At 41.4% G+C, this 15,243-nt stretch overlaps 1 protein-coding gene across 1 annotated transcript in view; it reads left to right on the top strand.

Annotated features, from left to right (window-relative positions):
* The window catches only part of CYP2U1 (cytochrome P450 family 2 subfamily U member 1), a 51,885-nt gene extending 40,171 nt beyond the window's left edge, over positions 1-11,714 (top strand). Inside the window, exons 4-5 of the mRNA XM_073571989.1 lie at positions 2,284-2,451; positions 8,918-11,714. Of these exons, the coding sequence (XP_073428090.1) occupies positions 2,284-2,451; positions 8,918-9,096 (347 nt within the window). The 3' untranslated portion in view covers positions 9,097-11,714. The remainder of the gene's footprint in view (positions 1-2,283; positions 2,452-8,917) is intronic.
* The last annotated feature ends 3,529 nt before the right edge of the window (positions 11,715-15,243 follow it).

Below are 15,243 nucleotides of genomic sequence, written 5' to 3'. Positions count from 1 at the left end.
GTACACTTACTACTTTGTATCAAAGTGTCATACCTTCAGTGTTGTCCCATGAAAAGATAAAATATTCACAAAAATGTGAGGGGTGTACTCACTTTTTTATATACTGTGTATATATATACAGTGGGGGAAATAAGTATTTGATACACTGCTGATTTTGCAAGTTTTCCCACCTACAAAGAATGGAGAGTTGTGTCATTTTTATCGTAGGTACACTTCAACTGTGAGAGACAGAATCTAAAAATAAAAATCAGATAATCACATTGTATGAGTTTTACCTAATGAATTTGCATTTTATTACAAGAAATAAGTATTTGATACAATAGAAAAACAGAACTTAATATTTGATACGGAAACCGTTGTTTGCAATTACAGAGGTCAGACTATTCCGGTATTCCCTGCAGCAGGGAATTTTTGCCCATTCATCCATACAGATCTTCTCCAAATCTTTCAAGTTTTGGGGATGTTGCTGAGCATTGAATTTCAGCTCCCTCCAAAGATTTCCTATTGGGCTCTGCTCTAATTCTTACGGAGCCACTCCTTAGTTGCCCTGGCTGTGTGTTTCGGAACATTGTCAGCTGGAAGACCCAACCACAACCCATCTTCAATGCTCTTACTGAAGGCGTTGGCCAAGTTCTTGCTATACATGACCGCATCCATCCTCCCTTCAATATGGTACAGTTGTCCTGTTCCCTTTACAGAAAAGTATACTCCCCCCCCCCCCCCAATGCTTCACTGTTGGGACGGTGTTCTTGGGGTTGTACTCATCCTTCTTCTTCCTCCCAAACATGGCAAGTGGAGTTGATACCAGAAAGTTCTATTTTGGTCACCTGACCACATGACCTTCTGCAATTCCTCCTCTGGGTTATCCAGATGGTCATTGGCGAACTTCAAATGGGCCTTGGGTGTCCTGCAGGATTTTAATCCATGACAGTGTAGTGTATTACTAACGATAATGTTTGAGACTATGGTCCCAGCTCTCTTCAGGTCATTGATCAGGTTCTCCTGTGTAGATCTGGGCTGATTCTTGACCTTTCTCAGAATCATCCTTACCCCACGAGGCGAGATTTTGCATGGAGCCCCAGACAAAGGAAGATTGACAGTCATCGTGTTTCTTCCATTTTCTAATAATTGTGCCTTCTCACCAAGCTGCTTGCCTATTGTCCTGTAGTCCATCCCAGCCTTGTGTAGGTTTACAATTTTTTCCTTGGTGTCCTTATACAGCTCTTTGGTTTTGGCCATGGTGGAGAAGTTGGAGTGTGATTGAGTGTGTGGACAGGTGTCTTTTATTCAGATAATGAGTTCAAACAGGTACAATTAATAGAGGTAATGAGTGCAGAATAGGAGGGCTTCTTACAGAAACACTAACATGTCTGTGAGAGCCAGAATTCTTGCTGGTTGGTAGGTGATCAAATACTTATTTCATGCAATAAAATGCAATTTCATTATTTAAAAATCATACAATGTAATTTTCTGGTTTTAATTTTTAGATTCTGTCTCTCATAATTGAGGTGTACCTATAATAAAAATTACAGATCTCTCCAATCTTTGTAGGTGGGAAAATTTGTTATACATATTTTCTCCAGTGTGTGTGTGTGTGTGTGTGTGTGTGTGTGTATGTGTAACAAATATATATTATATAATATCATTTTTTGTATTTTTAAGTGTGGGGCCTCGCAGCTTTTTTGCAATAAAAAGAATACATTGAAAAATGCTGCATTACATTTTTTCCAAAAAATGTATGGGAAAAAAGAAAAACGGATAAAAACAAAGCAGATTGTTTTTGCTATGTACAACATGCAGAAAAAAAAGTGTTTCCCCAAGTGGGAACTTGGGCTTACAAATTAAAATGGCATTTAGCGTCCACAACATTTCTGAACAGACAGGCTTCTCTACAGTGCAGGCAGTGACAGAACTATGAAGTGCTGCAGGCATTAGACGTAAAACATAGACCCCATTTATAGCTGTTGTTAAAAAAACTCGTCTAGGGGTATCTGGTCCAAGAATGCTTCTGCTTCTCTAATATCATTGGTCATTAAAAGTGGAAGACTTGGACACTACCAGACTTTAAAATAATTATTTCATTATTTTTTTAAAAAGTCTTAATGACTAATATCAGGATAACCTGTTATTTTTAGATGTTTTTGGTTTATTGCTGATGTACCAGATGCTCATAGAAACATGTATACACCCCTATCGAGTCCCATTGATGCCTGATTGAAGATACTTTACTGTGTGTATGAGCAGGTTCAATAATGATCTGTTTTGTTGTATTTTTCTTCCCAGTCTTCCAGGGTTATACTATTCCCAAGGGGAGTGTGGTCTTGGCAAATCTCTGGGCAGTACACAGGGATCCAAAGGTGTGGGAGAAACCCAATGATTTCAACCCCAGCAGATTTCTGGATGAACATGGACAGATCCTGAAGAAAGAAGCATTTATTCCATTTGGAATTGGTAAAAACGCTTTATCATTTTAACTCCTTCGCAACATTTGCTATACTAGTACTGCTTCAGGAGGTGTGTTCGCGCAAAGAGCAATACCAGTATGCCACCGCAATCGCACAGCCTCACCCTGAGTGCACGGCGATCGTGGGCGTGAGTCAGCTATATATGACAACTAACACCCCGCAGCAACGCCCACGATCGGCGCTAGCACCGATCATGGGCGTTTAATTCCTCTGATGCCGCTGTCAGTAGTGACAGCGGCATAGAGAAGCATCGCGAAGGGAGGGGGCTCCCTGCGCTCTTCCATCATAACAGCGCAATGCGATCGCGTTGTTCTGATGGTCTCCGTGGAGACCCCTGGCTCCAAGATGGCCGCGGGGTCCTGCAGAGAAGGTGGCTTATAAAATAGCAATGTCCCATAGTGGGATAATGTAATAAAGTAAAAAAATATATATTATATTTTTAAAAAAATACCCAAATAAAAATATAAACTAAATATTTTACCAATAAATACATTTATGCAAATAAAATAATAAAAGTACACATATTTGGTATCGCCGCGTCCGTAACTAGTTAACCCCTTCAGTGAACAACGTAAAAAATTTTAAAAAAGGCAAAAAAATGCTTTATCATCATACCGCCGAACAAAAAGTGCAATAAAATGCATTCAAACAGATGGATGTAAATAAAAATGGTACCGCTGAAAATGTCATCTTGTCCCGCAAAAAATAAGCCGCCATAGAGCTCCATCAGCAGAAAATTAAAAAAAGCTAGAGCTCTCAGAATAAAGCGATGCAAAAATAATTATATTTTCTATAAAATAGTTTTTATTGTGTAAAAGCGCCAAAACATAAAAAATATATACTGAGCCAAAGAATAAAGCTGCCTTGCCAATTTTGCCACACGCTGAACGTTATAAAAAAAACCAAAAAGCAATTCCTGAATTGCTGGTTTTTGATCATTCTGTCTCCCAAAACTCGGAATACAAAGCGATTTAAAAAATGTCATGTGCCCGTAAATGGTACCAATACAAATGTCAGCTCGTCCCACAAAAAAATAAGCTCTCACATGGCTCTGTCGGCTGAAATATGGAAAAATGATAACTCTCAAAATATAGTGATGCAAAAACTAGTTTTTGCATTAAAAAGCCTCTTTTAGTGAGTGACAGCAGCCAAACATAAAAATATATAAATCTGGTATCGCTGTAATTGCCCCGACCCAAAGAATAAAGTAGTCTAATCACTTATACCCTGCGAAGAACGGCATAAAAAAATAAAACCAATTCTTTACCTGTTGTTGATTTTTTTCATTCTGCCTCTCAAAGATCGCAGTAAGGGTTTCAGTGTAAAGGGCCTGTCACACTAAGCGATATCGCTAGCAATATCGCTATAACGTCACTGGTTTTTGTGACGTAGTAGCGATATTGCTAGCGATATCGCTATGTGTGATACTTACCTCCGACCACTCCCCCGCTGGTTATCGCTGATCGCGCGAGTACGTCCTGGGCCGTTTCTCGTCGTCAGCTTCCTGCTGGTCTTCCTGCTGTGGAAACGAGTGACGCGTGGACGCGGGCAGGAGGACGTCAGGATCGCCTCATCTGACACGTAAGTAGCGACCCCCGACCCCTGCGATGTCGCTGGTGAGATCTGCCTGTGTGGCAGCTCACTAGCGACCACTTAGCGATGTACCAGCGATCCTGACCGCGTCATATCGCTGGTCGGGATCGCTGGTACATCGCTAAGTGTGACAGTACCTTTAATCTCGGAAATACGTGATTCAGACAGAACAACCAACAAAAGATTCCCTATAATGAGGCAAATGGGGACACTGGACAACGGCTGACCTGTGATCCAATAGTGTCCGTCTTTGTAAACGTGCGTAAAAGGGAGGTCGGCTACAGTTTCGTACACCTCTGAAAAGAAGGGAAACTCTGAACATAGGCCATTATGCTGCTTAGTTATAGTGAATGGATCCCTCAGGGGATTCATCTGAATTGCGTCATTCAGAGATTTAGATGGAAACCCCCATGTAAGTGCTCAGCGTAAAGTGCAGGATAAATGTGATCCAAAATATTATGTAAAATGTTCCCAGATTTATATATTTTTTTATGTTTGGCTGCTGTCACACACTAAAAGATGCTTTTTTGCTAGTTTTTGCATCACCATATTTTGAGAGCTATAATTTTCCTATATATCTGCTGACAGTCATGTGAGGACTTGTATTTTGCAGGACGAGTTGACAGATTTTATTGGTACCATTTTTGGACACAACTTTTTTTTTATCTCTTTCTATTCTATTTTGGGATCCAGAATGAACAAAAATCAGCAATTCAGGAATTTTTTTTTGGGGGGGGTGGGGTTTATGCCATTTTGCATGTGGTAAAATAGATAAGGTAGCTTTATTCTTCGGGTCAGTGTGATTACAGTGATACCACATTTCTATATTTTATATTTTGGTGCTTTTACACAAAAAAAAATATTTTATAAAAAAATTATTTTTGCATTGCTATAGCTTTATATTTCCGCTGATAGAGCTGTATAGCGTCTTGCTTTTTGCGGGACAAGATGACGTTTTCAACAATACCATTTTTATTTACATCTACACACGTGGTCAAAATTGTTGATACCCCTCGTTTAATGACAGAAAAACCCACAATGGTCACAGAAATAACTTGCATTTGACAAAAGTAATATTAAATCAAAAATCTATGAAAATGAACAAATGAAAGTCAGACATTGCTTTTCAACCATGTTTCCACACAATTTTTAAAAAATAAAACTCATGAAATAGGCCTTGACAGAAATGATGGTACCCCTGAAAATAATGTGACAAAAGGGACAAATTAAATCAAAGTGTGTCCTCTAATTAGCATCACAGGTGTCTACAATCTTGGAATCAGTGAGTGGCCTGTATAGAGGGCTACAGATACTCACTGTGCTGTTTGGTGACATGGTGTGTATCACACTCATCATGGACCAGAGGAAGCAAAGGAAAGAGTTGTCTCAGGAGATTAGAAATAAAATTATAGACAAACATGTTAAGGTAAAAGTTATAAGACCATCAGCAGGATAAATGTTACATGATTGAGTATCTTCTACATGATATGAACACACAGTAGTGTCTCTCACAACTTTACTCCATGACATACGACATTAGATTGCAGTCTCTAAACATGCTGGACCTCACTTCATCCAGTTACAGTGGTTGACCACACAGTTCATTAACTGACCCTCGTCAGTGCACACAGTCCCCCATACTCTGGGTTACCTTCCAGGAGCCCCGCTCCACACACTGACTCTTTGTCAGTCCTAGGTTCCCGGGGAAGCTGCCTAACTGGGATTACTGTCCCGGACGATGACTTGCTCCACAGGCCAAACCCGACAGTTTCAGACTCTCAGAAGGTCGGTAGCTTCCCCAACGCTGTGCCCTCATAGACTCTGCAGGTACATGGTTTCACCCTGTGCTCTTCAGGAATCGAGTCCACTCGCAGGACCTTCCTACTCAGAGACATGTCCTCCTTCAGGACCTTACAACACAGATCATGTGACCAAACCACAGTCACATTATGTAGCTGAAAACCAACCAGGTGGGAAGTGTATGTGGTTAGCCAGTCTTGTCCAGCTCTCCAGCTAACCCTGTAAGCCCCCCTTTATCAACAAAAACAAGGCTCGTGGAACTATAGGTCCCAGAGCAATATTTCCAGCTTACAGAGCTGAGGACCTCCTCCTGTGCTACACATACCGGCCATTTATAACAATGCCGGTCACTGTCTCACAAGAGGTATTCACACCCAAAAAACTGGAGGAAATTTAATGATGCGACCCAATCTGCTAATAGTTTACATTCTAAGAATGGCTCAGAATTCCTTCTGTAGGAATACACTTCTAATGTACTTAGCAAGGGGTGGTTGAATTTTTTTTTTTGTGTGTGTGTCTGAAATGTCATTTACCGACTGTCACGAACACCACACACTAGTTGCACACGTAACTCGAATGAAAAGGGGGATTCCACTTCTTACACTCACCTATCACAACAGGCTGACAATGAACTCAGTGCACCCCACGCTCTGCTCTTTCATCCAACCACACTTTTTACTGACGTTACTATCTGTTTAACAAGGACATTGGGACGCCAGCACTAATTAATGCACTAGCACACATGCCACCCAGCATTCCCAATCACCTGATGGGTACACTTCTTGTACTCTGGCATCCATAAGCACAACCAGGCTATACTTTCCCTTGTCAGGGTTGTGCATAGGTTTAGAGCATCAATTTATTATATTTCAGATTAATGTATGAAAAAAGAACAGTGCTTACAAAAATGACAAAAACGAAATAAAAAAGACAAGTACATGAGGCAAAGACAGTATAAAACAAAAAGGGATAAAGAAAGCCCTTACATATTAGATCTGTGAGCGTTGCTGAACAGGAGATCATCGCAGAAATTAGGACAGATCTGCAATTGACGTTGTCTCTCCTGGATCTGTCAATGCGTTTCTCTGGATGAGCTATTATAAAAGGTCTCATCCTCCCCCATCACCCCTTGTCATGGTCAGCCGAGAGGAGGATTGCTAATTTTATGCATGGAAAGATGGGGCAAAGACATCATTCTAATTTATGTCATATTTTCCCACAGGAACCTCTTAGTGGATTAATATGACTGCCATATTTCCGAGCATACTTTGACCATCCTAGAAACACCAAACACAATTTTGAGAGATACATAATTCAGGGTGATATTACATGTGGATTCCCAAGGCTTGAACCCACAGAAGAGATTGTGTCCCCCGAGATATATGCATTGATGATGTTGATATCAGATTATTATCAATACTAGATGGAGGCCCGATGCGAGGGCGGTAAAGTCACGATGGGGGCAGGCTCTGCAGCGTTGAGAATCTCTCCCCCCATGTGCTTACCCACCTATCTAATCTCTTTCCTCATGTGCTGACTTCTCCGGTCTTTGCTCTCTTCTTTGACCTGTCTACCCCATGTGCTATCCCCCTTGTCTCCTTCCTGTTCTGTGTTCTCCCCTCATGTGCTGTCCCGTTTGAGCGGTCTCCCCCCGTGTACAGAACATACCACAGATCCTGAGCAGGGGAGGAAACAAAAGACAATACTGACATTACAGCAAGAGATCACAGGGGATACATTTTGTGAGGTAAAATATTGTTTAAAAACAGTCAGTGAAATATTTTACCTCACAAAATGAATCCTCTGAGCCACTGCTGTAATGCCACTATTGTGTTTTGCTTCCTCCCCTGCCCGGGAGATGTGGTATGCTCCGAACACGGTCAGACACAGACAATTTTTAAAATGAACTTTAGTTCGTGGGAAAACCCCTTTTAATGTGATCGGCTTCCTCTGCCTGTAGACACGTCGCGCATCTGCCGCCGGAATCAGCCGAATGATTCACTGCACCGAATTTGAACAGACGCAGTGCGACGGTGTTCCGCTGGTGGTACCGCGCAAGAGGCTACGTGTTAGTGTATGTGAGTGAGTGTGGTGCGTACAGCGTAAAGAGTGTGTGTGGGGTGCGACGGTGTTCCACTGGTGGTGCCGCACAATAGGTTGGTACCAGCAGCAGTTTCCATATTGAGACACCCATCACTTGGGTGTCCCAATATGGCGGTTGGTGAACTTCCTCCGCTTGAATTCTGGGATACAGTGACATCTGGACAGATCAGGAAATGAAAACATTATGAGGCAATTATATAAATAGATGCCATGAAAGTATTGCATTTCCATTGCCATGTGATGTTTCAGGTATGGGCTAAAGACGACCTGTCTGTCTTAAGGCTATGTGCCCACGATGCGATTTTTAAGCGTTTTTTCCGCGATTTTCGGCGCGAGAACGTTTAAAAATCGTGTACAAAACGCCCCCCATGCATTCCTATGGCATTTCGCACATGCTGTGCTAATGCTGCGCTTTTTTCGCGGCGGAAACGCATCGCGGAAAAAATCGCAGCATGCTCATTCTTTTGTGCGGAATCGCAAAGAATTGCCGCGATTCCGCACCCATAGGAATGCATGAGAATCGCTTACTTCCCGCATGTGGCTATGCCCACCATGCGGGAAGTTAAGCGTCTCGTGCGGTTGGTACTCACGGTGTGGAGGAGAGGAGCATAGGCGGCCTCAATAGTAAAAAGCTGCTCACACTTGTCAAACACTATGTTTGACGAGTGTGACCAACCTGTCAATCACTTTCCAAGCGATGCTACAAATCGCTTGGAAAGAGCTTGAGAAAATCGCGGCAAAATCGCGGTAAAATCGCGGTGAAATCGTGCGGGAAAAAACGTGCGATTTCTGGGAAGGAGTCCGGTTTTTAGTGTGCGTTTTAAAACGCTACGTGGGCCCATAGCCTAAAGGCTGTTATCTGCACCTTTTATGTGGCACCTACTTGCTAATGAGGAAGTACAGTGATAGTTTGTTCTTTGTTTGATCTCAATTTATTTTCTGTTTGTGCTTTTTAGGTCGACGGGTTTGTATGGGAGAACAGTTGGCCAAGATGGAGCTATTTCTGATGTTCGTCAACCTGCTGCAGTCTTTCAGTTTTTCGTTTGCTAATGACACATTTCAACCAATGCTGGAGGGACGGTTTGGCTTGACCCTTGCTCCGTACCCATTTGATATCAAGATTGATAAAAGATGAGTTCTGAAGCTGAACTTTTGAATGGTCGAACTCAACATGTAATCAAAACGATTATCCCAAGTTTTTTTTTTTTTTTCCTTTTGAAAAGATTGGTCTAAAACATTTCAACCACAATCACAGGACAACCTAAGGTGGTGGTAGTAGAGAGTTTCATTCTTACTTATACAGCGCGTAGTATATATGGTGTACAGAGAATACAGTGCTCTCCTTGGATGGTAGGCGGCTAATCTCTTGGTTCAGATGCCTACAGTGTGTATAACTGATGCCACATAACAAGCTCTTCAGCAACATGCCGAAAACACAGCACTTGAATGTTTGCACGGCACTTTCCTTATTGACTTTGAGGGCCTCTTCAAAATATTAAGAGCCTAGATTCTTAAATAGTTTCAGTGATCTGTTTTATAAGATGGCAGCATAAGTCCCAGTTCAGACTTTAATACATTTATTGAGAATAAGGACTCACTTTAGATGAGTCAATGCCTTACTGACCACCATTTTCCTTTCTATAGAGGTCATTAGGTGGCCTACAGAAGCATGTTTTTGCAGCACTTTACTTCTTAAGTAGTGCTTCATGTTTTCCCGCACCACAATAAAATGGATGCGTGGATATCTAATGACAGCTTATTTTACCCATTTATTTATATAGCACCATTAATTCCACAGCACTTTACAAACATTATCGGCACTATCCCCATTTGGGCTCACAATCTAGAATCCCTATCAGTATGTCTTTGGAATGTGGTAGAAAACCAGAGTACTCGGGGAGAACATACAAACTCCTTGCAGATGTTGTTCTTTGTGGGATTTTAACCCAGGATCCCAGCGCTGCAAGACTGCAGTGCTATCCACTGTGCTGCCCACCATGCCCAGCTGAGCTATTGCTCCAATGACCAGGATGGGTATTACCTCTGATCCAAAACCTTTGATCGGCTTGATCACCCGTCGATCAGAGACTGGTAAACCCCTGTGCTGTCAGCCCGAAGGACCTAAAAAAAGAAATCCAGAACCTTTCTGTACACTCACCCTGTTGTAAAGGCACACTAAGGGTCCTTTTACACATAAAGACAAATTTGTGAAAATAAGCTGATTTGACACCGATTTATACACAACATTGTTATTTTTCACTTAATTCTTTACACAGGTGAAAAATTACCATCCTGTATTCTATGGTTTGGTATTTCAAGGAATAATCTACCCCATGAAAAAGGCCCAAACTACAACCCAGGTCTCACAGTTTAGAAAATATACTATATTGCCATGCTTTTTTATACTAAGTTTTCAGAAATGTAATGTTATAATCCCTTAATGGGGATACAAAAATGAAAAAATAATAAAAAATGCAATCATTTATAATAAATTGCTTGCCCAATCATTGATAAAAAAAACCTTTTTATGTATGCTCGCAACTGTGATAACTGTAAGAAATATTTTTCATTTATTTTCGTGTACAACATGAATATTTTTTTTTAAAATTAATAAATTGCACATTAATTTCAATGTCCTCCCCCAGAGACCAAAAATAATTTCTCCCACATAGCTTCATACACCCAAGTCAATGAAGTAAAAACTAAGTTTCGACAGCAAAAATGCAAATAACTACCCTTTAGTCATTAGATCCCAATGTGTCCCTGTTTTTTTTTTGCTTTCTGTTTGTTCCTCTATCTAAAGAATAAGTATCTGTAATCAGACTTTAGTAAAAGGTTGAATACACATTTACTGCATTAACGACAATTTGTCAGCAGGTTTTGCTATGTAATCTGGGAGTAGGGGCAGAGACCCTGATTCCAGCTCTGTGTCACTTAATAGGCTGTGTGTTGCCGTTTCAATAAAAAAAGTGTTTTATCAGCAGGGGATTATCCCAACCAGGCTAGTTGTCACATGCCTCCTGGCTAACTTATTCTGTGCAACCTCGCTGTCTCTCTGTCAATGTATCGTGTACATAGAAAGCTGCCAATCAGAGTGGTGTAGGTGTGGTTATACAGAGCTCAGCATTCTGAGCACTGCTAGATCTGCAAAAGGGAAAACACTGATTGTATGAAAATGACAGCATGTAGACCAACAAGTGACACATCACTGGAATCAGGGTCTGAGCTCCTATATCATGCTTCTCTCAGATTGCATAGAAAAAACATAGTGATTGGTTCACTTTAAGTGACTCGGCAAGTATCTGCATCTTGCGAAATGCTCAGTCATGAATGTCCACTTTTTATGCCATTGAGCAGAGTACACTCAGTCTGAGTGCCCTCTAACATTATAAACCTAGGTGACTGCAACCATAACATTACAGCTGAATAATAAAAAAAATTACAAATCATCTGAAGTAGTTGGTAAAGAAATACTCCTGCAATGCAGCAATCTCTTATGAAGCTGGAAGCTAGACAACAGAACTGGAATAAAATGTAAATTACTAAAGAAATAATGAGTAAATGTGTCTGCAATATATAATGCAAAGAAATGACCAAAATTGCTGCTTTTCTAATCTTATCTGCTTCTGTTGGCATTGCCCTGCCGCTAACACATAATATGTATACATTGATATGAATGTTGATTTGCTTTTACAATGCCATTTCCTTTTGTAATATAGCCAATGGTGAAAATAAAAATAACTAAGAAACGTTTGTGGGGAGTTTGTATGTCTTCAGAAAATAAAATATTCCTAAAGTATTCTATATATTGACCAAATGACTATATTCACTATAGAAATTCCCCTGTGCAATGATATCAGATTTTCATATTTTCTGCATGAAAGGCCATTAATAAATCGCTAGATGGAGCCCCCTATAATTTATGGATTCTGCATAAAATATATGGCATACATAGAGATCCATGGTGTGATGGTCAACGTGTGACTGGACAAACCGCCTCCAGCAGGGCGAATTTCTATCTAACACCTGACCCTGGATACATCGCCTCCAGTAGGGCATATTTAAATAATAAGACGTGCAGCCGGATACACCGCCTCCAGCAGGCGAATTTCAGTATTACATGTATAACTGGATACACCGCCTCCAGCAGGGCGAATTTAAATAATAAAGGGAAACACCAGGGAAACCAAAACAATGGAGGGCCCTGCGATAGGGGATGTGGAGACCTCCTGCACTCCCCTGAGCCAGTCTCTACACTCCTAACAGTCCCTATACAGGCTCCGCACCTGTTGCCGAGCTGGAACCTAAGAACCCTAGCTCGCCCTGCACCTAGCCCTTTCTAATGAAATGGACAGTGCAGAAACTAATCCCACCACTGCACTAAAACACACATTGAGGAAAGTGACAAACAGGGAAACACCACTTAGCTTTGCTCTGTTGCTATTGCTCCCAGCAACAGAGTCCACCACCGGAATGCAGCTTTCCTCCTGAATAGCTGCCACCAAGTTCTGTCAGAGCTGCAAGGAAATCCCCTCTGTGACTCCTTCCACACCAGGACTCTGACTGTGCTGTAAGGAACTCTCTCTAGCTCCTTCCTCCACCAAGGATGGTTGGAAATGACCACTATCACCAACAGTGATTGCAACACCTGACACTCTTTTATAGCAGAGCAATCACACCTGCTTTATAATCACATGCACTAAAGAAACCAGAGTGCAATGACCCTAAAGGCCACCGGGGGCAAAACTAGAACTGAAACCACCACAGTGCAATGACCCTAATGGCCACCGGGGGGCAAAACTATCTTTAAGCACCACAGCTTAAGGAAAAAAAGGTTACTAGTGCATTTTATCTGTCATGATCCAGCATGGATCATGACACATGGGTGCTGAACTTTGAGGCCACGTTTCCGCGCAAAGTATTTGAGTGTTTTTATGTTGCAAATTTACTGCATCTATTAAGTTACGTGCATTTTTTAATTGCTTTTTTATGACGTTTTTGATGCTTCGGTTTTTCTGTTGTTGGTATGCCATGTTTAAATAATGCTGCTTTGTATACTTCATGGTATCTGTCATGGACAAAACTTTATTGATACAGTTACATGTGTATGACATACATTTTTAATCTGTTTCCAGGAATTTAGTAAAAAATTAATACCTTTTTACCTGCGGATTTTCAGTAACTAATGCAATCCTAAAAATCTGCACAGAAAACTCGGTGTACCCTCAGGAGAATTTGACATGTTGCGGATTTCAAACACGCAGCAAAAGTCAGTTTACACAGTGTAAGGCCAGGGTCACACTTGCGAGTGTGATGAGAGAAACTCGCGCATCACTACCCGGCACTCGGGACCGGAATTTATGGCTGCATAGAAATACATGCAGTATACATACAGTTTCTCGCATCACACTTACAAGTGTGACCCCGGCCTAAAGCAGCAGCTTTTACGTCCGTGCGGTAATAAGGCAGTGACCCAAGAAAGTTCAACTTTATTTGCCAACTTACAAAATAAATCCAAACTTTATCATCCGGTTCACAACCGAAACATCCGTGTCAGTCCGTTCCTCTTGGCAACTGCAGCATCGTATAACTTACGGGTGTGGTAATGGCTTTGATCTAGTCTCTGGCTCTAGTCTGTGTTCAATTTCACACAGACAGGCATACATAGAGCCTCCAACACTGACTTACCCAAACCTTAACTGCAGTATTCAATGTGAATCATGGCCATGGGCCACATGCAAAAGTTGGACTAGAAGGAGAGGTCCGTCCCACTACCTTCCTACAGATCTCTCCAAAAATAAAAGCCTATGTCAGGTTTTCCTAAATCTGCCTTGGTCAAATACAGTTGTGTAAAAGTGTTTGCCCCCTTCCTGATTTCCCATTCTTTTACATGTTTGTCAAACTTAAATATTTCAGATCACCAAACAAATTTAAATATTACACAAAGATAACACAAGTAAGGACAAAATGTAGTTTTTAAATTAAGGTCTATATTATTAAGTGAAAAAGAAATCCAAACCTACAGAGCCCTGTGTGTAAAAGTGATTGCCACCTACCCCCTTTAAAACATAAAGATGTGATAAACTACAGTTAATTTAAGAAGCTCAGCATCAAAAACTTATAGTGGGAACTTAACCATAATCCTAGTCTGCTGCAGACTCTTTTATTCCCTATAGTATACAGGTTGTCTGAAAACCTGTATCAGTGGTCGCCTAACACACCTGCAAGTACGGTAATAGCAAATTCTTTGCTCAACACCCCCACGCCTTCTCTTTTAGTTAATATTCAAAAGCTCCAGGGCGAAGACTGATCAACTATGGCATTCCTGCAAACTCAGCAGTATATTTCTATGACTCTGTTCCTCACCGTATACACATGCTGTTCAGCATAAAAACTATTAAAGGGGCATTACCATTGATCACTTAGTGATCAGTGTGGGGCTCTAACCTCTGGGATCCCCACAATTGAGAAGGAAGAGGACAGTGCAATACATCCTATTCACTTATTTTCCTGCTCAGTGGCATCAAACCTCTTGGTTGAATAGCCGGCATTCTTAAGATCGGTGGGCGTAGCAGAGAATGGGACTCCAACTAATCAGCAAGTAAATGCACATCCTAGAAAACATGTAAAATAGAATTAGTCTTACCGGTAATTCGGTTTCTGGGAACCTTCCACGACAGCAGCATCGGAGGATGTCTAACCGCCCTAAGAGGGGACAGGAAATACAAAGAGGTTAAATACCCCTCCCCTTCCTGCAACAACAAGTGTTTTTCCGGACATGAATAGTTACCACCAAAGTGCAGGAATCATCCAATAAGAACATAAGATAGGGAGGGAAATTAGTGCTGTCGTGGAAGGTTCCCAGAAGCCGAATTACCAGTAAGACTAATACCAATAACTAGAACAGCCTGCAGAACTCGTCTGATGAATGTTAAATCCCTATTAAAATCTAGTCTGTAGTGTCTGGTAAACGTATGGACAGAAGACCAGGTGGTGGCTCTGCATATCTGCTCAGTAGATGTGTCCCCTCTCTCTGCCCACGATGCTGACACTGAACGTGTAGAATGAGCCTTCAGTGATGTAGGAGGAGATGGATAGCTTGCTTGATCCATTTGGTGATTTTATTCTTAGCCACCTTCTTGCCCTTATTCCGTCCTGAGGGCTGAATGAATACGTTTTGGTCAGTCCTCCAACCTTCGGTTTGTTTGCGGTAGTAGAGAACCACCCTACGAACATTGAGGGTGTGAAAGGCCTCTTCTCTTGTATGGAAGGATTTGGGCAA

This window comes from Dendrobates tinctorius, unplaced genomic scaffold (assembly GCF_039654945.1).
Source record: "Dendrobates tinctorius isolate UK_male_01 unplaced genomic scaffold, ASM3965494v1 ptg000030l, whole genome shotgun sequence".
Lineage (NCBI taxonomy): Eukaryota > Metazoa > Chordata > Amphibia > Anura > Dendrobatidae > Dendrobates > Dendrobates tinctorius.
This window is presented reverse-complemented; position numbering and strand designations above follow the sequence as displayed.